Source organism: Nicotiana tabacum, chromosome 8, assembly GCF_000715075.1.
Source record: "Nicotiana tabacum cultivar K326 chromosome 8, ASM71507v2, whole genome shotgun sequence".
Classification (NCBI taxonomy): domain Eukaryota; kingdom Viridiplantae; phylum Streptophyta; class Magnoliopsida; order Solanales; family Solanaceae; genus Nicotiana; species Nicotiana tabacum.
This window is the reverse complement of record NC_134087.1, coordinates 76,200,687-76,226,427: the sequence shown is the minus strand read 5'-3', so window position 1 is coordinate 76,226,427 and position 25,741 is coordinate 76,200,687. Positions and strand designations below refer to the sequence as shown.

General features: G+C 33.8%; 1 protein-coding gene and 1 long non-coding RNA gene across 2 annotated transcripts; both read right to left on the bottom strand.

Moving 5' to 3' along the window:
• Nucleotides 1-7,932: 7,932 nt before the first annotated feature.
• LOC142163171 (uncharacterized) lies at nucleotides 7,933-8,622 on the bottom strand. Its single transcript, XM_075220431.1, has one exon. It carries the CDS (start codon nucleotides 8,620-8,622, stop codon nucleotides 7,933-7,935), a length of 690 nt encoding a protein of 229 aa, XP_075076532.1.
• Nucleotides 8,623-17,567: 8,945 nt separating this feature from the next.
• Nucleotides 17,568-19,844, bottom strand: LOC107813021 (uncharacterized). Its single transcript, XR_001654220.2, has 3 exons — nucleotides 19,715-19,844; nucleotides 18,749-19,079; nucleotides 17,568-18,636 (listed from the first exon to the last, which is right to left on the bottom strand). It is a non-coding gene; the product is annotated as an uncharacterized LOC107813021 (long non-coding RNA).
• Nucleotides 19,845-25,741: the final 5,897 nt, after the last annotated feature.

The window sequence follows — 25,741 nt, the reverse complement described above, 5'->3', positions numbered from 1 at the left end:
AATAAAATTTCAGCTTCGTCTTACTTGAGTCAAATAAATTATGGCATATACGTTTGGGTCATGTTAATTATAAACCTTGCGGAAAATAATTAATTTGGAAGTATTGCCTAAGTTTAAATGTAACAAATCAAAATGTCAAGTATGTGTGAAATCTAAGTATGTTAAACATCCTTATAAGTCAGTTGAAAGGAATTCAAATCCTTTAGACTTAATTCACACAGATATTTGTGACATGAAGTCAATACCATCTCGTGGTGGAAAGAAGTATTTCATTACTTTTATTGACGATAGTACTCGATATTGCTATGTTTACTTCCTTAATAGTAAAGATGAAGCAATAGACACATTCAATCAATACAAAAATGAAGTTGAAACGCAACTTAACAAGAAAATCAAAATGCTAAGAAGTGATAGGGGTGGTGAATATGAATTCCCTTTTGAGCAAATATATTTAGAATATGGAATTATTCATCAAACAACGGCCCCTTCCACGCCCCAATCCAATGGGATTGCAGAAAGAAAGAATCATTCATTAAAGGAGATGATGAACGCATTATTGATAAGTTCTGGTTTGCCACAGAACTTGTGAGGGGAAGTCGTTCTTACGGCTAGCCGAATACTAAATCGAGTACCCCATAGCATAACACAATCCATTCCATATGAAAAATGGATTAACTTTTGGTCAAACGATTAATTGATTAACTTTTTAGACCAAATTTATTTGTTAATAGTAAAATATTAATAGAAATATTATTAAATATTTATTTTAATAACAGAATATTAATATTAAATCCAATCCGTTTTTCTATTTTGGTAACAAAAAATTAACTACCCTCTTCAATTTTTCCTCTTTATTTTCCCTCTTTATTGTTGAGTAAATAGCCATTTATGTAATGGCATTTATGATGTGGCCGTTTTGCAGAAACAGCCATTCTGAAGAGTTGCACCTCTTCAAATTTCAGCCCAACTTTGGCTATAAATACAACACTATTCTGCTCAGAATTTCACTACGATTTTCTGAGTTACTCCTTCTTGTGCATACTTTTAGCATCAAACAAAGCAACAGTAAGTGTGATTTGCTGCCAAACTTTGTGTTCGCTGAAACACTGGAGTTTGAAGTACCACTACACCAGTGTGTAATTCGTTCTATCCTGGGAGGAAATAATCCATAACCTTGGGTACTAGGAGGGGATTAAATTCCTCAAGAAAATACTGTGAATTCAGCGGGCTCGAATTAATTACTGTTTCGTTTATATTTACGTTTATACGCTAACTTTCTTTTCTCCAGAATTATTATTTACAAATACATCAAATAAGAAGATAGCAACTAACACAACCTTCGTCACCACAATCAAAAAAGATGTTGCCTGCTTCTGGTTCTTCTGCCTTGGTTACAATGCATGTCCACCCTTCACTACACTTGCATATAACCTTATCTTTTGAGGACACTTCTATAATTTTTTGTGAATCTCAAATCTCTTTTACAGCTTCACCCCGTCATAAGAAAAATCAAAAGATTAGCAAATCAAATACTATTCTTTTTCAAAAGTAAATAGTTTTATTTTTCATACCATGATTATTTGTGAGTTTCATAAGATTGTAAGTCCAAGCACCAAATATTGCCCCTAAAATTGGCCCTATAATGTAAATCCATAATCCTTTGTAATGACCTGTAACAAATGCCGGTCCCAAACTCCTTGCAGGGTTCATTGATTCCCCTGTTAGTGGCCTGTGTGTCAACAAAATATATTTATCCTTTAGATAAAAGCATATGTTTCATAGCAATTTCCCTCTCTAATTTTTGTTATTTTTTAATCTTTAATAAGACTCAACCAGCTTTAGTTGAAACAAATTAAATGAATATCATCTTGTTGCATACTCTTACCAAGTCTAGAAGAAGAAAAGGAACAACAACAGACCTAGTTAATCTCACAAGTGGGGTCTAGGGAGGATAGTATGTACGCAGCCTTACCCCTACCTTGTGAAGGTAGAGAGGCTGTTTCCAATAGATCCTCGGTTTGGAAAAAGCAAAGTCTCAGCATAGTCAGAAGAAGAAGAACAACAAACCCAGTATAATATCACAAGTGGGGTCTAAGGAAGCATAGTCAGAAGATAAGGAAAAAAGAAATATTAATTTCATTTAGAAAATAGACATTAATTTGGGACAAACTAAGAACAACAAATGAGAACTTGAAATTGCAGTGAAAAGAGCAGTACCCGGAGAACAATATATCAAGTGAAACAGTGGCTCCAATTGCAACCCCAGATAAATGTTTCATCTGCAACAAAGCCATATTGTAAGATATACTAGATTACATTACACTCTGCAATCAACATTTTCAGTAAAATAAAATGTGTTATTGATTAAATATACTGATAGCGTAAAAATACTTTAAACTATCAGTGAATATAAATTAAGAATGTTAGTGAAATAGGAGTACTAACAGCTCGATCATCAGTAGCAACACCAGAGATGACAAACATGAGGTAGAATGTGGCTATGAACTCTAGTACCAAAGCTTGCATATTTGTTCCTGCTGGAACTGTCCCTACAAACTGGTCTTCTTTGCCATTAAATATTAATCGAAGGCTTCCACTAGCTAGAGTGGATCCTATTACTTGAACCAAAATATAGGCCGGTACCTGCACAATTAATCCAATAATTAACAATAACGAAAAAAAAAAAAAAACAGCCCGGTGCATAAAGTATTCCGCGCTCACGCAACGCCCACACCCTAAGGGGGTGTAATGTATGCAGCCGACCCTGATGCAAGCATCAATAGCTGATTCCATGGCTCGAACCCATGACCTATAAACAGAGGTGGATGTAGAATTTATATTTTATGGGTTCAACCTTTAAGGTTTTTAGCATTGACCCATTATCTTTTTAAAGGTATGGGTTCAAATTGCTATATATTGCAATATTAATGAATTTGTACATCTAAATTTATGCTCCGCGTTAAAAGTATTGGGTTCAATTGAACTCGGTGCCGATACATTGCATCCGCCTCTGCCTGTAGGTCATATGGACACAACTTGACGGTTGCTCCAAGGCTCCCTTCGTGTAATATGAATTCATAAATTTGTGAATATAAAGGAGAGTTGTGAATAGTATTAATTCCATAGTTTACCTGATTCCATGGAAACCTTTTGCAAGTGGCGAAAGCAATGGTTACAGCAGGGTTGAAATGTGCACCAGAGACATGACCAACAGAGTGAATCAAGACCATAACAACAAGTCCCCAAACAGATGCAATTCCAGGTAGTGTGACAACGTTGTCCTTGTTTATATTCAACACTATAGCAGCACAGCCAGCAAATATCAACATGTACGTTCCCACAAGCTCTGCAATCAACTGTAAAATATAGTGAAAAAATTAAGCCTTTAATAGCTGGGAAATTAACAAGATTTGCGATCATAAATATGAGGACTAGTGCGTATTGAAGATATGATGGTCACACATTTTTCGACATTGTGTCAGAGCATACAGAGGTCCAGGTTTCACGTCTCACTACCAATCATTATCAAAGATCTTTCACGTATTTCGTTCAATAAAAAGAAAAAAGCCTACATGTGAATTAAACATTATTGACAAATCAAACATGGCCATTTAATTTATCCAATCTATTATAACTTGCCTGAAATATTTGACTGGATATATTCATATATTTGACACTCTACGTACATACGAATCAAGAAACTTGAAACTCGAGATTAAATTACTGCATTCAATCAAGATCGCAAGCTTAAGAAAAATTTCACTGAATTCGGGAAGAATATGAAGAAATCAAACTACCTTTTGCACGAAATGCACACTTATCGCATTTTGAATGTTTTTGCGGAGTCGTAGTACAAGTGTTGGATGCTGTAAAGCTTCGATTTGCACCAGAAATCAAAGAAGAAATTGTACATTAGGGATTGAGAGAAGAAAAACAAAGAAGAACAGTAAAAATGAATTCCTTCGCTACTGAAGGTTCTGGAATTTTGTATTTTTATACACAAGAGTAAAAATGTAAAGAGCTAATGCTAATTATGTGGGCTGACCCGGAGTGTGGGCTGCTAAGCCCAATACAAATAAATACACTTCAAACTTCTGCATATACTATGTAACTCCAATACCCCCCCCCCCCCAAAGTTGGAGGGTGGGCACACACCCAACTTGGCAGCCAAAGAATGATGAACTCCACCTGTCAAGCACTTGGTAAAAATGTCAGCCAACTGGGAATTAGTAGAAACATGATGTAAAGAGATCAAACCATCAGCCAACTTGGTCCGGATAAAGTGATAGTCAACCTCTATATGCTTCGTGCACTCGTGGAAAACAAGGTTCTTGGCTATGTGAATGGCAGTTTGATTTTCACAGAAAACAGGGAGAGGAGTGGAGACTTGTAAGCCCAAGTCGGACAACAAACGGACCAGCCAAGACAACTCAGCAACAACTTTGCTCATGGCCCTATATTCAGCCTCAATGGAGGATAAAGAGACCACATGTTGTTTCTTGGACTTCCAACTAATAAGACTACCACCCAAGAACACACAAAAACCACTAACAGAACGGCGAGAATCAGGGCAAGCAGCCCAATCACTATCACAGTAGCCAACCAAAGAACAATCAACATAATCATTAAGAAATAGACCAACATCAGAAGTCCCCTTTAAGTAGTAGTGTTAACACGTAAAACAGCAGCCATGTGAGGGACTCTAGGTGTTTGGAGAAACTGACTAAGGTGTTGGACAGCGAAGCAAATGTTAGGGCGAGTATGGGTAAGAAAATTAAGTTTCTCTATGAGGCTGCGATATGCGCCAGGTCTGGGCAGAAGGTCACCAACATCAGAATGCAACTTATCATTCAAATCCAATGGACATACAACAGAATCTCACATCAGAACAGTCAAAATCAGCAAGTAAATCAGAAATGAACTTTTATTGATGCAAAAGGACACCAGAAGAATAATAATGAATCTGAATACCCAAGAAATAATGGAGAAGCCCAAGATCCTTTATTCAAAATTGGTCATCCAGAAAACTTTTCAAGGCAGCAATTTCAAGCATATCATCCCCTGTTAGAATGATATCATCTACATATACAGCGAGAAACACAGTAGACTGAGGTGATTTCTTCATAAACAAGGAGTAATCATTTAAAGAATGACTATAACCTCTAGAACAAAGGGCAGGGAACAATTTAGCATACCATTGGCGAGAAGCCTGACGCAAACCATACAAAAATTTATTCAATTTACAAACCAAAGTATTAACAGGAGAGTCAGAAGCAACAGACAGCACTGGGGGGAGTTTCATGTACACCTCTTCATCCAAATCACCATGTAAAAAGGCATTATTGACATCCAATTGGAACAAAGACTATTTCTATTTAACGACATAAGCTATAAGACATCGAATAATACACATTTTGATGACAAGAGAAAAGGTTTCATGAAAATCAATACCCTATATTTGTGTATCTCCTCGTACGACTAGCCTAGCTTTGTATCTTTCCACATGACCATCAGCTTTATATTTGATTTTGTACTTACAACCAATTGGCTTCTTACCTTTGGGTAGTTCCACAATATCCCAAGTTCCATTAGCTTCTAATGCCTCAAACTCTTTCCTCATAGCTTCTTGCCAAGCTGGATTGGCAGCAGCCTGAGCATAAGAGTGAGGCTCAACTGCTGCATGTTGAGCAACAGAAGTGGAGGCAGTAGAGGAGCAAGAAATAGAAGGGGGAAGTTGAACTACATAGTTTTGAAGATGAGAAGGGAGATGATGACTTCTAGTAGACTTTCTAACTGCAGGGAGAGGTGAAACAGGAGTTGGTGAAACAGGAGCTGGTGAATTGGAAGTAGGAGAAGAAGTGACAGATGGAAGAGGAAAGAAAGAAGAAGGAGAAGAAGGAGGATCAGAGGAAAAATTAGAGGTAGATTCATCAAGATAAGAAGGAAAACTAGGAGGAAAAAGAGAGGAAGGAGAGGTAGAGGAAGAATAATGGAGATGGAGGGGAAAAAATAGACTCATAAAAGAGGACATCTCTGGAGACAAAAGTATACTTATTCTTAAGATTTTAAAGCTTGTAGCCTTTTTTGCCAAAAGGTTAACCAATAAAGATACAAGGGACAACCCTAGGTTGAAATTTATCCCTATGACACTTGGGCACACTTGCATAACAAAGGCAACCAAAAGTTTTTAAATAACTATAAGAGAGTGCTTTGCCATAAAGAATTTCATATGGGGATTTGTTAGATAAAACAGAGGAAGAAAATCTATTTATAAGATAAGTGGCTGTTAAAACACAATCCCCCCAAAATTTTGTTGGAAGTTTGGATTGGAACAATAGAGCTCTTGATGTTTCCAGCAAGTGTCTATATTTACTTTCAACAACCCCATTCTGTTGTGTGTATGAGGGCATGTAGTTTGGTGTAGGATCCCATTATCAGAAAAAAAATTGGCAGGCTAAGTTTGAAGAACCAAGCTCCAAGGCATTATCACTTCTGATTGTTTGAACAAAAAGATTAAATTGTGTTTTGACCATGACAATAAAAGTTTTAAGTAAAGTAAAAGCATTGCTCTTGGAATTCATTAAATGTGTCCAAGTGGCCCTACTAAAATCATCTACAATTGTCAACAAATATTTAGCACCAGAATAAGTTTGGGTATGATAAGGCCCCCATGTATCAATATGAATGAGTTGAAACAGAGAAGTAGAGTTGGATGTACTATCGAGAAAAGATAATCTAGCTTGTCTGGCCAAAGGACAGATAGAACAAGTAAAAGGCTGTTTAGTAGACAAATCAGAGGAAACAGAAGGTATACTCTTCAATTTTGTAAAAAAAAGATGTCCCATTCTATTATGCCAAATCATATCAAGATTATTCACATGTTGTACAGAATGAACAGATGAAACAGAGGGAACCATACTTTCATTTGGGCTACAGACAGAAGTATTCAAAGATGAGCTAGTTACATTCTGCACAACATTATTCAAAACAGAATCAGAAGGGGATGAACTAGATACATTCTGGACAACATTATTCAAAACAGAAGCAGAAGGGGATGAACTGGAAAGGTGATGAAGTTTGTATAGCCCTTGGTCCAGTCTACCAAAAACCAGAAGCTTCTTCCTGGAAAGGTCCTGTATCAAGCAGGAACAAGAAGTAAATATGACTATGCTATAAAATTGTTGAATCAACATATGCACAGAGATGAGATTGTACTTGAAAGTAGGTATGTAAAGCACTTTGTGCAAGACAAATGAAGAGTTCAGAGTGAGTGACCCTGTGCATGTGACTTTTACTTTGTATCCATTAGGTATACTGACTAAGTAGGGAACAGGAAGTGGAGTAATGTTAAAAAGAAGTTCTTTAGCAGAGGTCATGTGATCAGTTGCTGCAGAATCTACTATCCAAACACTTCTAGCTACACTAGTTAACATGCAAGCAGAATAAGCAACAACACCATTAAGCTCAGGCAAAGAAAGATTACTACCAGCAAAGTTAGCAGACCCCTCAAAGTTGGGTTGAAGACTGGAATCAACAAGACTGGATTGTTGCAGCAAACTCAAGAGTTGGGAATACTGCTCCTATTAAGACCAGGTATACCAGAAACTGGACCATTGGAACCAACATTTGCAGAACTAAAGTTTTCAGAAGACTCAACATTTGCAGCAGTGCCAAACTTTCTGCCATTGGTAAACTTGTAACCTTGTGGAAATCCAATCAATTTATAACACTTATCAATTGTATGACCACTCTTTTTGCAATACTTACAGAATAAGTCTTTGTTCTGATTAGAAACAAGCCTCTGATTATGTGAGTCAAAATTAACCTTTTGAGTGTACTGCCTTTGGGGCTGAAAATGAGGAGGAAACCTAGTAGGTGTAGTTGCATTTGCATTGAAAGATGCCAGGTCAGGTGTGAAATGAGTATTGAGAGTCACTTGTCTCTGCTTTTCATCTTGTAGAAGAATGTTATACACATTATCAAGTGGAGTGAATTCATCATGAGGATATTGCTTCTGACAGTTATATAAGTTTCATTCAGGCCCATTAAGAATTGGTGAACTTTATTTTCTTCATCTTCCCTCAACAAACACTTCTTTGCAGTACAAGTGCATGTATTTGCATGATTTGAACCCATAACCCTCAATTCATCAGATAATTTCTTTAACTTGTTGAAATAAGAAGTTATATCAAGAGGTCCCTGACATGTAGAAGCCAATTTTTTTTTAATTTTAAATTTCTTTGTTCCATTTATAGTTCCATACCTATTGTTCAACTGTTTCCAGATGCTTTCAACAGTATCAGAATATTGGACACTCTCAGCAATCTCAGGTGTGAGTGAGCTGGTTAGCCAGGATATAACCATGTTGTTACATCTGTCCCGCTGTTTAGACTCAGGGGAATCAGCAGCCGGTTTGGGAAAACTACCATCAATGAAAGCAATTTTATTCCTAGCCGACAAGGATACAATAATGCTCCTTCTCCACCCACCAAAACCACAACCAGAAAAAGGAACAACAACTAAGGACATCCGAGATATATAAGATGAATGAAGGAATAATGGACTAGAAGCACGTGGTGTAAATTCAGAATCACCAGTAGTACTACTAGACCCGTTAGTCATGACTGAAACTAGACGGAGCAACACCGACAGAAATATACCATGAAAATTAACAGAAATATACCATAGGGTTTAACTTCAACAACCAGTGCTCAATAACCAGCAGAAGCAGTAAAAAAAATAAAACGTGTTTACCAGCTTTCTTCGCAACCGGAGAAGAACAACCTTGAAAACCCTAGTTTCGAACCTTCTCTCGAAACCGGAGAATTTCGACAAAATACACTGACAATCAGAGTGAGAGCTTAACAAAGTGGAAGAAAATCACTGTGAAACCAACAAATCTTCGCCGGAAACCAGGAAATTGACGATGTGAGTGAATCCCGACGAAAATCAGACCATGAATGGAATTGGACGAGGGTACCATCGATCGACTCGAGAGATGAAGATTTCCAATATTCCCGGCTCTGATACCATGTAAAGCTTCGATTTGCACCAGAAATCAAAGAAGAAATTGTACATTAGGGCTTGAGAGAAGAAGGAACAAAGAAGAACAGTAAAAATGAATTCCTTCGCTACTGAAGGTTCTGGAGTTTTGTATTTTTATATACAAGAGTAAAAATGTAAAGAGCTAATGCTAATTATGTGGGCTGACCCGGCAGAGCGTGGGCTGCTAAGTAATGTGGGCTGCTAAGCCCAATACAAATAAATACACTTCAAACTTCTGCATATACTATGTAACTCCAACAGATGCTGCTGGGGATGGATAGCTATTAATCCTCAACGAAGTAGCTCGTATTCCATCAACTACTGGTAATTCCTCCATACTTTCGCTTTTATTATTTGCTCCAACAAACACAGACAATAAAAATGGCAGAACAAGAAATAAGCTGTTGACTTCTTCAGCTACTTGTATATATATAATTGAAGTTGACATAACTTATTTTTACTATTAATTTTTAATGTGGATGTGGGGTGGGAGTGGAGGGATTGATTATAGGCATTACATATTTTTTCAGAATTTCTTCTAATTATATAAGATGGATTACGCACGTCTTAATGGAAATGCTGAGCAGCAAGGAACATAAGTTTGAAGTTTTCTGATGTGTTGTTCAAATAAACTATATATTCATGTCAACCTCCTCATGATGATGCTAATAACTGGCGGAATATAATCTAAAAAACTTTATTTTATGTATACTGGCAATATAAAATTACTTTTATTCTGTGAAGTAACTAAAAGCCAGTTCGTAACTTTTGAGCAAGCTGCAAACTAAAGATGACAAGTGGCATTTTACAATGGATAAACAACCTTATAAGAAAAAAGAACTGTACTTTTCAGAGAAATCTTATTGATTATTATATGCAAATAAATTAATTGAACAAGTCGTAATTAAGTAGTTTTATATTTCAACCACCAATGTTTAAAAGAATAAATAGATATATAATATATCAAGTAAGTTTCTGACCAACTACTACTCATAAACAATCCACATGTAAACGTCAAACACACGTATGATGAAAACTCAAAGTCAACCAATGACAAAATAATTGAAAGGGAAATGAGTATTTTTCATCAAAATTCCAACCAATTAAGGAGTATTCCGTAGTTGGGGAAAAAATTTAGAATCTATACTAGAATTTACATACGTGATGATACAAGTATAGCTGCTGCCATATCTGGAGAAGGCTTTGCTTGACTAATTTGGTAATTTTAGAAAACGGTTCAATTTATATACATAAACAGTTTAATGTAACGCATCTTCATATTTTAAGTGTATGTTCAAGCCAAGTAACGCGCTTTATTTTCCAGATTAATAAACTCAAATTTTAATAGATAATTACATGCAATTATCTTTTAGAACTTAAACTATTTAGAAAATAAAGCAAATAACCTAGTATAACATTAAAATATATAGATGGTGCAACCGTGCAAAATTTTTATTGCATTCTTAGCGTGTATATATAAGTTTAATGAATTTGTATTAAACATAGTATTATAAAACAGGGGCGGATCTATAGCTTAAATTATGGGGCACGCAAACTCATGGTCCCTCCTTCAAATTAGGTATTTAATGTATGTATTTTCTAAAATCGGTCCAATATTATGTATTGACACCCCATGTTCCATGAAGATTGAATGGTGCACTTGGTTCAATACTTAATTATTAACTCAAAGAATAAGGGATCAATTCCCACTTAACACTCTTTTTTCTTTTTTCCTTTAGTGGTGCACCTATGTTCTAGAAATCCCAAATAAAAATTTAAAATTTAATCTATTTCTAACTATAAAAATAAATTATTTTTTTTAGAAAAAAACTAAAAAAAATAATTATGTCACATAAAGTGAGATGAGTGTCATAAAAATTGAGACTGAGGAAGAACATTTTTTTCTCTTTTGGCGCTCCGCATAATAAAATGATTATGGTGAATGGTGAAATAGGGATGGCAATGGAGCATTGTAGGGGAGGGACGGTGGGGGTTTGAGATCATGCGGGGCGAGGTGGGTGCAGGTGAATGCGAGGTGGGTGTGGAGCGGGACGGGGCGGGGCAGGGCGGGTTTGAACATTATTTTAAAAACTAAAAGCGGTTGTGGGTTGAAAACATGTGAGGCGAGTTTTTCAATTTCAAGCAAATTTATCACTGAGTATACTGACTGTTGGAGCATTTCTTCTTATACTTTTCTTTTAAAGGAGATTTTGGATATTTAATAATTTAAGGTTGTGGTTATTATATTACTGGAAAAATCTGATTTTTCTTTTTCTCTTTTTCTTTTCTTTTCTCATTCATGTTTTTTTTTTCCTTTCTCGTTTAGAAATAAAGTTGTTGCTGGTTAAATAAAAGAACAATAAGAAGAAACAAAGTCGATCCAGTAGCCAAATCTGGAAGTATGAATTTTTATTAAGACTAAATAATAAGATATAATTAGCATAGCTAAAATATCAATTCAACGAGCAATAAATAGATGAGAAGATTTGCTAATTGACTTAAATAATCAAACTTCAGTAAATTTAGTTGCACTTTCAGAAGAAACAGAGAGCTTATAGAAGAAAATGGAAGTTTTTTGCTAGGAGAGGCAGGTTCATTCGGGGTGGGTTAGGGCGGGTTGAAAATAATTTTTTTTGCTATTTGGTGCGGGTTGAATCTAAATCCGCACCGCAACCGCCCCGACCCGCTGCCATCTTTATTTGTTTTGGCTACTACTCGATTCGTATTACATAAATGGAAGATTTTTTTACACTAATAGCATTTAATTGTCGGTTTTTAAAAATTAAATGAAGACCCACTAAATGAGGGATCTATTTTGATCCTTATTAACGTATACTTTGTTGCCCCCCCTCCCCCCTCCCAAAACACACACACACAAACCCCACATCCGTTCTTCCTCCTTTTTTTTTTGGCTAATTAAGCATCCAGCTTCTTTCTCTTACTGCTTTGTTTCTTATTTCTCCTGCCCATCAATTGTTTCCCTTCGTGCTTGAAAAAAATAAAAAAAATAAATTGAGTATACTTGTGCCATTTATATAATTATATATTGGTTATACGTAAATACCATAATTATTATGTAAATATACCAGAATTGTTTTCTAAATAAATTAATAAACATGGACATACATGATACAATTATTATTTGTATAATTAAAATGTTAGAGTTATCCCATAAATAAATTGTCAATTATTTATATACTAAAAATCAATTCTGGTGGAAGTTATATTCTTGCGATAAATTCAGAATAATTGAAATATAAATGCACTGAAGAACAATTCCACATTTTATAATTATACCATTATTATACCAATTATATAGTTAAATAGTGATAAGTAAATATGTGATATAACAAAAATTATTCCATAAATATATGTATAATATATATTCCAATTAATACATTATATCATTGTTATTATACCTGCTAAATTCCAAATTCATTGGAGTTATGTTGATCTTATTTCCAACGGATTAGATACACTTCAAATATAAATGAATATTTTAAAGTATTTTCTCATAATATTTTTTCTTATTGTTCTATTGCTTTTCAATTCTTAGTGGTAGTGTATATATACATATTACATTTAATATATATTATTTCAATATTTGATTATTTTCTCTAACTGTTGATTGCTTTATACATGCTTTATCCCAAGTTTACTTATAAATAACTTTTATGAATGGAAAGGAATCATTGAGATCCTAGTTTAGCCTCAAGTGTGAAATATGGACGTAGTTAATTAGAGATTGAACCTTTGAGATAATTTAGTAACTGAAAACGTTATTCTTGGTCCAATATTATAAGTTTCTGCTAGGAATGTAGTTAATTAGTTGCTATATCTGTTAATTACTTATTGCTGATGAAAGTTTGTAAAGTTTTCTTAAATATTGCCTAATTATGTTTTTTCCCCTTAATATTGTGTTAAACACTCATGGGCAGAATAAAAGAAGGGAAATTTTCGTTCCTATACCATATAGGAAATTATATTACCAAATATGTTCATAGTTTGCATATTACCCTTCATGCTAATAATATTTCTACAAAATATAGATAATTCATTAAATAAGGAATCATTGTAGCTGTAGGCTTCCTTATTTAGGCGCGCTAAAATTGGGAGATTAAATATTCTTCCAGATCTTCCACAACGCAAATCACGCTCATTAATCTTCTTCGTCAGTTTCGTTTCAAATTTAGCGTCTCTGCTTTTTCGATACACTGTGTTTCAAACTTTTTCTGATTTCACAAATCAAAAACGACTAAATCTTCTATAATTCTTCTACATCAAAAGCAATTGTGTCCAAATTTCAGTAATACAAAGCAAAAGAAAAGAGAGCAGCAATTCCACCATTGACAGCCATTAAAAAGCTTTGAAGCTTTAAATTCAAATTTGGGTTTTCAAAAATCATTATTTGTTTGGATTGGGTGTTGTTGCAAATAATTGGGAATATGATTTAGAGTTTATATCTCAATTTTGAGGGGTTTTGGTGAAGATTAGACTTGGTTTTGGTTGAATTTCAAAAATTGTAGATAAATTGTAGAAAAATTATATTATGTTGTTTATTTATTTTTCTTTTATTCATTTAACTATTGTATGAAAGTTGAACAACATTGTATAAAAATTATATTGTAGTTGTATTATATTGTAGTTGTATATAACTTAGTAGAAATAATGTACGAAAATTGTAGATAATTTGTAGATAAGTTGTATAATATATAATTAGTTGTATGAAAATTATTTTTACTATGTATAAATCAGATATAAAATATACAAAAGACATATTGTATAAAATTTGTCTGTAATTTTATGTTATTGTAATTGTATTTCACTAGGTAGAAATAATGTGTGAAAGTTGTAAAAAATTATAGATTATTTGTATTCCTCTATAACGGGAGATGTTGGCATATCAAGTAACTTTAGTGTTCCAGACGAACATGCATGAAAATAAAGATAAATTCTGTCATGAATAGTTTGTAAAATATTTGTAGATAATTTGTAGAAACATTGAAATTCTGTATTTTCATATTAATTTTTCAAATGATATGCAGTTTTGTTGTAGATTAAATATAGAAAACAAGCCATTGTGAGTTTTATTTGACTCATTCCTCACATTCAACCTATTCTACAAATTCACGCCTCTTTAAATACAATACAACCACACTTTCTTGAATTTAAAGATATACGAATATATATAACTTAAAAAACATCTTCTCCTCTGCACAAGTTAGCTCCAAAACAGACGAAGTGGAATAACAAGCTCCCATCAAAACTTTTAACACAAAAACACAAAGCTCAAATTTTATGTTATTGTAGCTATATTTAACTGAGTGGAAATAATGTGTGAAAGTTGTAGAAAATTGTAGATAAGTTGTATTCCTCTATAACGGGAGATGTTGGCATATCAAGTAACTTTAGTGTTCCAGACGAACATGCATGAAAATAAAGATAAATTCTGTCATGAACAGTTTGTAGAAATTCTGTAGATAATTTGTAGAAAACATTGAAATTCTGTATTTTTATATTAATTTTTCAAATGATATGTAGTTTTATTGTAGATTAAATGTAGAAAACAAGCCATTGTGAGTTTTATTTGACTCATTCCTCACATTCAACCTATTCTACAAATTCACGCCTCTTTAAATACAATACAACCATACTTTCTTGAATTTAAAGGTATAGCAATATATATAATTTAAAAAACATCTTCTCCTCTGCACAAGTTAGCTCCAAAACAGACGAAGTGGAATAATAAGCTCCCATCAAAACTTTTAACACAAAAACACAAAAGCTCAAAAATAAATAAATAACAGTCTACAATTTATCTACAATTGCTGCAATATAATGTATGTTATGTCTTCTTCTTCTTCTTCTTCTTCTTCTTCTTCTTCTTCTTCTTCTTCTTCTTCTTCTTCTTCTTCTTCGAGTTTCAATCTGAAATTCAGCCAAAATCAAGTCTAATCTTCAACAAAACCCCTCAAAATTGAGATATAAACTCCAAACCATATTCCCAATTATTTACAACAACGCTCAATCCAAACAAATAGTGATTTTTGAAAACCCAAATTTGAATTCAAAGCTTTTTAATGACTGTCAATGGTGGAATTACTGCTCTCTTTTCCTTTCCTCTTATATTACTGAAGGAACCTGAAATCATAACCATCAAATCGACCAGGCTTGTGCTCATCTTCCCTGGGCACAAAAACATTGGGACAAGATTGCAGAGGTGTTGACAATGCCTTGACTATGGAAGAAATAATGGGAATTTGATACAAAAATCATGGGTGTGGGAGGGAAACGTGGGTGAAGGTATGAGAATTGGAGAGAGAAATGTGGGGGGAGTGGTATTAGAAGGAGTATACGGTACCATTAAATTAGGAGTGTAATTAATACCCTTAAAAACTACTAATGATATATAATTGGTAATTAAGTATACTAAATGTAATTATATCAAACCTTAAACATTGAGAGTAATATAGTTTCTTATATGACATAGGAATGTAAAAATTCCATAAAAGAAAGCTTGGCCCAGATTATTCGCACAGTATGGCCTTTTTAAGCCACTCTTTAAATTCGATTTCACTTAGCTCAGTAGGTTATTTTTGCCTTTAAACAAGTTCAGCTTGCTCTACAGAAGCATCATGACTATTACTCGTTAGCAATTGAGGTCGCAACTCTTATTCTTTTGTTTAGGGATGGCAATGGGGTGGTGTGGGTGCGGGACGGGACAGGACGGATTTGAACCTATACGAGGCAGTGCGGGTTTGGATTTGTGCGGGTGCGGGACAGGGTGGGTTGATTGTATTTAAAAAATAGTTCTTGCGGGTGTGGGCGGGTTGCGAATTTGGCCAAGCTAGAAACATATACTGATGATGCAATCATGCAATAATGATCTGGCTTGACAGAAGAGCTTTGATGCCTACAAATCATTTGCACGCTTATGATTAATATCAGTTATTTGTTTGGTACGTATTAATATCAGGTTCTTTACTCCTCCTGCTTCTTCACTTGCAAATTTCGGCACATTACCATTTTAGTAGTTGTTATCACTCGATTCTCATCACTGATGTTGATTAATTTTGAGTGTTTAGGGTGTGTTTGGTACGAAGGAAAACATTTTTCAATTTTTTCATATTTGATTGACTTAAATGTTTTGGAAAATATTTTCTTTATGAATTCATTTTTCTCCAATTGGAAGAAAATGTTTTCTTTATCAACAGAAGGGAAAACATTTTCCAAAACTCCTTTTCAAATTTCCCCACCCTCACCAACCCACTCACCCCCTCTCTCCCAAAAAGGCTACCTTTTTCAAATTTCAGCTTTTCCGTTACCACCCACCCTACTATTCCTCCACCCTACACCACCCCCCACCTCCCGCAAAAAAAATTATTTTTTTTACCTTATTTTTTTTTGCAATTTCAAATTTCTATTTTTTCGTTTTTCTTCACCATCCACCCCCACCCCACCCCCCCTCCCCGCACAAAAAAAAATTCTTACTTTTTTTTTTGTAATTTTAAATTTCTGTTTTTTTTTTTCGTTTTTCTGCCTCCCTCCCTCCCCGGGAAAAAAATATTTTTCAGTTTTAGTTTTTTTATTTATCGGTTTGAAGGTTCAAAATTTTACAAGTTCCAAAGTTATGAGTTCGGAGGTTTATGTGTTTGGAAGTTTACGGGTTTAGAAATTATAATGTTTACGGGTTCGAAATTTTGCAGTTTCAAAAGTTTAGCGGTTCGAAAATTTATGAAATTTTTGGGATCGGAAGGTTGTTGGTTTGAAAGTTTATGGCTTCATGTTTATTATATTAAATTTTTTATGAATACTCTTGAGAAGTCATTTTCCTTAATTTGCGTACCAAACATCGGAAAATGAATAAGATTACCACTTGTTTTCCAAGAAAACATTTTCTTAAAAAATATTTTCCACGGAAAACATTTTCTGTTATACCAAACACACCCTTAAAGTCGTCATTTTGTTGAGAAAAATAAAACTTAGTAAATTATTTTACAGTTGCACCCACCTTAAATCATTAATTGATTTTGACCAAAAAAAAATCCTTAATTGAAATGGAAAATTCCAATCAAAAGATAAAAAAAAAAGAAAATAAAACTGACTAAATGAAGAACAAAAAATTATGCGGCGGGGCAGAGCGGGTGGACGCGGATGTGGATGCGGGTAAAAATGTTATGTGGGGCGGGGCGGGGCGGGGCGGGGCGGGGGGGTTGAAGTTTTGCGAGTTGAGACAGAACACTGCACCGTTTGCCATTGTTTGTTTTGGTTCGACAGCTTTACATGACGATTTCTAGGGGTACTATACTGATGTCACAGATCCAATTATTTTATTTGTTTGGGTTGATTTACTCGGTGTATTCTGCACTAGTGTAGGGTTGAGGCCCTCAAACAATTATTATTTTTATTATTCATGTTACCATATCAAATTTGCTGTGAAAAATTACTCCTTGTACGTCTAAAAAACTTTTATATTATCCGTCCATAGAACTTAAAACTCAAATAAAATTTATTCACCAGCATTAACAATCTCAGTATCATCAAACAAAAGAGAAAATCCTTTGCAGGCAACAACTTGAAATCAAAATGTAATATAGAAGTTTTATATGTTTATTCCCATGATGCCATTTTTCATTCCATATGAAATGGCTTTATAGTGCAGAAAATAATTCTAATGCAAATTCAAGCAATCCACACTTATGTTCATGGTCGAAACTTGCAGGCAGTTTTGAACTGTTCAGCTTCTGCTTTATTATCTCCTTTAAAGTCATTATCCACCCATGCTGAGTACCCTCCTTCCAAATTTCTTACATCCTTCTAGGCTTCTACCCCTACACTCAATAACATATATAGCACTACTATATTTTAAGGATTTTTTTTTAAACGGCAGGCTAATATGGATCCAGAATTTGAATTTGACGGGTTCAACCATAAAGTTCTACCATTAAACTCATTATGCTTATGAAATTATAAGTTCAAAATTTAATATTTGTTAAGAATTTCAGTAATTTTCCCGTATATATTTACACAACGTGTCAAAAATATTCGGTTAGTTGAACTCAGTTAACTTGGCATCCACCTCTAATACGAGAGTTGCTCAAAAGAAGAGGTTACATTTGTATATTGCAACTTGCATGTGTAAGAAATATTTACACGATTTGATTATTTAAAAGGTAATTATAGGTAGCTCTAATTAAGAAATTTTTATTGTTAATTTAGATTAAGTGACAAGTAATTTTTTTAATACTATCGGCGTATATAATTTAAATTTTGAAAAAGCAAGTTAAGAGATATATAAGTATATTTACCACACCATCAAGTAATGTGGTGTAGTGGATGGGGTTGCTCCTCCCTTAACCAGAAGTCTCGAGTTCGAGCCATGAGTATAGAAAATTCCTTGGTAGGGAGCGCTACCCCTCGAATGGGGCCTTACCCGGCGCGAATCCGGATATAGTACGAGCTCCAATGCGGGTACCGGACACCGATACCGGATGGGAAACAAAAAAAAAAGTATATTTACCCGAATCAGATGATCCTCCTTTTGGCACACTGAAGAGACCTGGACAAGAAAATCTGGGTTTTGTACTCTTCCTAGCATCCACTAGAAAAATAATAATTAAATATTCTTAAACAAATGGTGATTGAATGGAACTATATATATGAGGTGATGTAATATTTAAAATAATGGCCTTCCATTTTTCACCTTCTTCAGTGAGGAACATGTATGGAATATTTATCGCTTTATCAATACGTCCTCTGTTAAACTCTTCAACTGTCCCGTAAACCCCAACAGAGAGATAGAAAAGAACAGAGCTTTTATTACAAGGAAAGATTGAAATAAAGAAGTAAAATAAAATGAGATTAAATAAGAAGAAATTATCAAGATTTGCTAAAATAATGCAAATTGCTTTAACTTTAGTAGATTTCTTTTGTTTATAAGAATTTACAATACCTCACCTCACATCTAAGTACGGTGACCCGAGGAGAGCAGATCCTTGGCATTAATCACATCAACGTGCGAAACATCTTCATTGCTGCCCATAAAAAAAAAGGAAATAAATAATTAAACATAAATTATTACACCACAAAGCCAAAAACAAAAAGAGAACACAGAGAAACTAAGAGCTCGTTTGGACATGAGAATTTTTTTCCTTTTTTTTTCGAATTTTTTTAGAAATCATTGTTTGACCATAAAATTTTCAATTTTCACTTGAAGATGAGTTTTAGAATTTTTCGAAAATTTGAAAAATTTCAAAAAGCTGTTTTTCAAAATTTTCACTAAGATCACTCACAAAACTTCAAAAACAACCCAAGATTATATTTACGTCCAAACACAACTCTAATTTTCAAATATCATCTTCACTTGAAATTTTATTTCACTTTTTTTTTTTAGAATTTTACAATTCTTATGTCCAAACGCCCACTAAATTTTACTTTCATTTTGAAAGAACCCTCCCCACCCTCTACAAGATTTTTGATTTGAACATCTTAAAAGTAAAATGACTAATATGATTCACGTTGGAGTTGGACGAATTAAAAGTTAAATATAATGATTGAAATAGCAAAGAGATATAGATGTAAGTTAGCATAATAGACATGAATAGAATCCAAAATAACGAGACAAAGAAATATTAAGTAATGATTAACAAGAACATTGGAATTTGGTTACCTCTTTGTCGAATCCATTTTATGATAATTACACTTGTAGGAGTTGAAGTAGATCTCTTTGAACTTGATTTGGGGCAACTACTTTAGTTTTTTTGGTTTTATAGTAGCTCATTGTATGTTGGGCGTTGACCTTCTTCTTATTGTTACGAGAATAACGATAAAAATTACTATTAAATAAGCTTATAGTTAATTGCTTGTTTCCTGCATTGGTTGTAAGTGATACCCCGTTTTCATAAGATTATTGTAGTATCCAGATCAATTTATACGCATTTCAACTAATTATATGGGCTATTTGTTATCTTATACCAACATGAACCGAATAATTCTGTCAATTAATCAAAGATTGAACAAATGAGAAAAAATTACGTGATGCCTCTACTGAGATCTAAACATAAAAACTTATGGTTTTCAAATGTCAACTCATTTTATTATTATTAGGTCATCCCCTTGGACTTTTGGAGGTAATATTTGATAATTCTTCCTTAAATAATGGAACATGGCAGGTAAGTCACGTCAATCACTCAAGTCCGTTGACTTTTATTTGTTCAGAAAGCAGCTTATTGGAGTAACAGTTTCTAAGAAAAGTAGTACCGTATATTTAATTTCAACATCTATCCAACGAAATAATCAATTACTTGTTCGAAAGTACACGGTTACGCCTCTCTATAACAATATTCATATATAACAATACTTCAATATAAAAGTCAAGTTTTTTCGGAACCAATTTTCATGTTATATTATAATATATGTTCTTTATAACAACACTTCGCTATAATAGCCAAAAATATTCGGAACAAACGAGGTTGTTATAGAGTTGTATTTATTTAGGCGTTTGACAGGAAACACATGTGATCTGCTAAGCAAGAGTGGGTTACACGCTAATCTTAACAATTAATCTTATTATTATTGCTCTAATAAGCTAAAATTATTCGTCGAATTTATGAGAGAAACTAGTGAATTTTTTTGCGCTTTGTGCGGTTTTAATTGAATTGAATTGATATTTGTTTGAACATACTTGAGATAAAATAGATAATTTTTATCCATAAGCATATATAAATTGATAATATCACAAATATAATTTTTTATCATCATGAACACTTTAGTCAATTTAACGGACGTCGTGTTCTTACTAGTGTAAAATAACCGAGTATTGGCTTGGCAATGTTGCTGAAGTTCTTAAACTCTTCAATTGGTTTATGTTCATACACTAAATAAAATAGGTTCTAATATATAAAATTTATTTAGCGTAGATGATAAAAAATAATCATAAAATATGTGTACTTCTTGAATTTCAATCAAATTAATATAAACATTAGAGAAGAGAAGATGAGGAAAAGTATTTTGAGTCTTCTGGATAGAAAGAAAGAGGCAACGTTAAATCCTCTTGCATTTCATTTCGTTTTAATGTCGTTTATATTATTTTTTATAATGTAATAATAATATTTATTAATAAATGTATTTAGAGACCTTGAGCTTTAATGAGGAGAAAGAAAGTTAAAAATGAAAGAATGATTTTTAGTGTCACATAATTACTAAGCAAAATGATAAAATAATCAATTATGGGGAAAGGGGAAGTTCGAAACGTTAGAAGAATGTTTAAGAAAATGACATTTTGGGTTTTTATACGGTATGGTTTAAAAAATATAATAAAAGTGGGAAATCAAAAAGACTCAAATCATTATTGAGCTAATTTACCTAATAAAAAAAGAGAAAAAAAAAAATAGACAGGATCCTTGGCTAAAGAGAAGTGCCCATTTTTTTTATATATATATATATATATATATATATATATATATATATATATATATATATATATATATATATATATATATTATTATAAAAGCACGAATAATTTATGCTAAATGTTGAACGATTAAATAACAATGTGAAAAAGATAATTGTGTTTTCTGGTCTAAAGATGGATAATGTCATCTTTCCTTAAATAATGTTTTAATTGACTTAATTAAGGAGAAAATAATGGAAAGAGAAGGTAGAAGGAACAACAGATTTAGAAGGAAAAGACAACATAAAAGAAAAAAAAATAGAAGCTAGCTATAACAATAAACAAATAGAAAGAACTCTACAAAGCAAAATATTTGCTTTAATTACAGAAATATAATGTAATTAACTATTACATGAAATATCATAAGAGTACGAATTTCTTGAACTTATTTTCGGTTAATAAATCAAAGAGCAAATTGATTAAGGAATACACATCAATTTAATATAAAACTATTCATTGCGTGTTAGAGATACGTATTCACTATTTGAGGTGAAAATAACACCAATTTATTCTCAATTACTTCGCCCACTGCATCGGCAAAGTTTTGTATCATTTGTTACACCTGCAACAAAACCTCCAATTTAACACACATGCGGTTTAAAGTATTAATATTTTCGATGAATCCTAATCAGAAAATTATATTGAGTAATAGACATATATAGGAAATAAAGATTTTTTCTGAGATAGTGTCATCTAAACAATTGCAAGAAAAGATGAAAACCATAGAGTATTTATCAGAATACACCCACTTTTCGCACAACAGCTACATCAAAATATCTTTAAATTGAAAGTATGCTCTCCCGATTCCGATCATAGTCAAACCGAAACAATACTTTACCAACCTGAGACCTATACATAACCATGAGATGAAGTTTAAATGCTAACAAAAACTTTGTCTCTTAGACTAAAGGAAAGACAATAAAATCCTCGAAAGCATAGCGCAGTAGACACCATACATAAACTCGCGATCGAACGCTAACAAATGCTGGAGTTATAGTAGAAGAGTTGTCTTTTCTAAAATATAATTTTTGGATCTTCATTCTTTTTCTTATCAAATGTTTTGACCATTGTACTCCGAATTCACCATACTTTTAACCTTCATTCCTGGAAATTCTAAGCTCCTCCAAAACTTGGCGCAGCCTCTCTTTGAATATCCCTGCAATATGCATGTATAAAGTTTGTTAAAATCCTTACCTATCATGTTGCAAAATATCTATAGTGATCGGATCACTATGAAAAGGAACCAACAAATAGATCCTCCCTTCCAAAGTGAATGGTATGAATTATCTTTTCCACTGGGTTTCTTTGCCCTTGTGTCGTAATAAAAAATTAAAGAAAGACAACTTTAAGTCATGGGGAAAGAATAGATCAACAAAGACTTCAATATAACACTATGCAAATAAGAAAATGGCATATAATTAGCATAACTATAACATATAAAATCGTTGCACATAGCTGAATAATGTTGATAAAATGATACCTACACTGCAGCTTGGAAAATCATCAGAATTTATAGTAAGAAATTAAAAATTAACGTGCCCATCATCCCTAACCGTTATGTTTTTGTTGTTTTGTACAGTTCATGGATTGGAATACAAAAGGTACGTAACTGACTAATTAACATAGCACATTTAACATAATTAAGAGAGTTAATTGAGTGACTTTGATTTTTTATAATATAGTAAAAAATAACTGGGGGAAAATAGAAAAATGCCAAAAAAGGAGAAAAAAGATAAATAATCTTCTAGGTCACAGAGAGGTGCCAACTAATCTTGTCTATTCCCTCTTTTATATATATATATATATATATATATATATATATATATATAGATTGTGAAGTTCAATCAGTAATATAATGAGTTGATAATTTTATGTACATCAGTACATGATGCAACAAAGAAGAATTAAGATGAAAAGAACTAATCCAGGAGCTGCAGCTCGAGGAAGATGAGGCTAAATCAAGGACTGATCCGAGATATTTAGCTAACTCGTAAGAGAGAAAGTATAGAGAGAAGAGAGATGTTATTATATCTGAATGAATATGTACAATACAATTGTCCCGATACTTATACTTTAGCTGAATGAAGGAATCTATATTGCTAACTACCACTCACTTCCGCTAAATTCTTATAACAAACTGTAACTAACTTCTACCAGTACTAACTAACTCTGCCAACTCAGCTTCTTCTCAAGGCTCAATTCTGCAATTGTATCAATACCCCCTAATCAAGAACACCCTTGCCCTCAAGGGTGAAGGAAGGAAATCTATGTTGTAAGTCAGTGAGGTACTCCCAAGTAGCTTGAGCAGCATCAACACCTGACCATTTAACCAAGACTTGACATGCAACCTTGTTTCCTTTCTTGACCAACCTCCTGCTCAAGATGCCTTCAGGCTCGGGACAGTAAGGACTGGATAAATGCAACACAGGTGGATGAGAAATGGTAGCAGGAACTTCATGGCATTTCTTAAGTTGAGAGACGTGGAATGTTGGGTGAATCAAAACATCTGCAGGTTGTAATAACCGATAAGCAACAGCTCCAACCTTGGCAGTAATAGGATAAGGACCAAAATACTTTGCTCCCAGCTTATTGAATGGCCTGGAAGCAATTGAGATTTGTCTATAGGGTTGTAATTTCAGATAACCCAATCTCCTACCACAAAGCTTCTATCAGACCTATGCTTGTTAGCCATGTCCTTCATCCTCTGCTGAGCTCTGGCCAGATGGAATTTCAGCAATTGTACTACGATTTCTCTAGCAACTAATGATCGATCAACCATATCAGTAACAACTTCACCAACCAAATAGGGAAGATGTATTGGAGGTTTCTGACCATACAAAACTTCATAAGGAGTGCATTTGATTGCAGTATGATATGTAGTGTTATACCACCATTCAGCTAGTGGTAAATGAGCTGACCAATCGCGAGGACTGTCAGAGCAAAACCACCTAAGATAAGTCTCCAAGGTTCTGTTCAAAACCTCTGTTTGACCGTCAGTCTGAGGGTGATAAGCAGTGGATCTTTGTAACTGGACACCCTGTAGAGCAAAAAGTTCTTGCCAAAATGAACTGAGGAATATAGGGTCCCTGTCACTTGTCATTGTAACAGGCATGCCATGAAGCTTGTAAACATTATCTAGGAAACATTGGACCACTGACTGAGCAGTATAAGGATGCTGCAAACTCATAAAATGCTCATACTTGCTCAACCTGTCTACGACAACAAGAATCACCTCTTTGCCATTAGACTTAGGAAGACCTTCTATAAAATCAAGGCAAATATCAGTCCAAACACCTTTAGGGATTGGAAGAGGTTGCAGCAGTCCAAGATAAGCCGATGCATCATACTTATGCCTTTGACAAATGTCACATTTGTTAATGAATTCTCTAGTATCTGGGAAAGAGTTTTCCAGAAAAATAGAGACTTCAACCTCTTGATTGTTGCATCCATGCCTGAATGACCTCCCTGAGGAGTAGAGTGCCATAACCTAATAATAAATTGTCTGAGTTGATGGTCTGCACCTACAACCAATCTGCCTTTCCACCTTAACTGAGAATTAATCCAAGTATAATATCTGAAAGGTTGAACTTATAATTTTGTAATTAGCTCCTGTATTACAGCATCTGAAGACCAAGTTTCTTTAATCTGAGCATATAAGGGATCATTAGGGGACAACAATGAAATAGCTAGAAGTTCAGCTTCCTCATTTCTAGATAAAACATCAACGGCCTTATTCTCATTTCCCTTCTTATACTCAATAGAAAAGTCAAAAGCCATGAGCTTAGAGATTCCAGCTACTTGGAACTCTATATGTATGTTTTGCTCCAGCAGGTATTTCAAGGTCTTCTGGTCAGTTTTGACAATAAAGTGCCTTCCTAGGAGATAGTGTGACCATTTCGTGACAGCAAAGATGAGAGCTAATAGCTCCCTATCATAAACACACATATATTGATGTTTAGGAGCTAGTGACTTGCTAATATAGGCAATTGGATGCCCCTGCTGCATCAAGACAGCACCAATGCCTATTCCACTTGCATCAGTCTCAATAATGAAAGGCTTTGTATAATAGAGCATGGCTAGAACAGGTGCAGTCACCAGGGCATTCTTCAGTTTTTCAAAGGTTGTTGTAGCTTCATCTGTCCAATTGAAGTCGTCTTTGTCACACCTCCTTTTTCACTCGCACCCCCCGCTATATTAAACAATGTATTAATTTAATATTATTAGTACTTAGTGGACACAACACTC

Bases quoted from the DNA above. Each gene is read 5' to 3' on its own strand.
- LOC142163171 (XM_075220431.1), bottom strand. From the start codon at position 8,622: ATGACTAACGGGTCTAGTAGTACTACTGGTGATTCTGAATTTACACCA.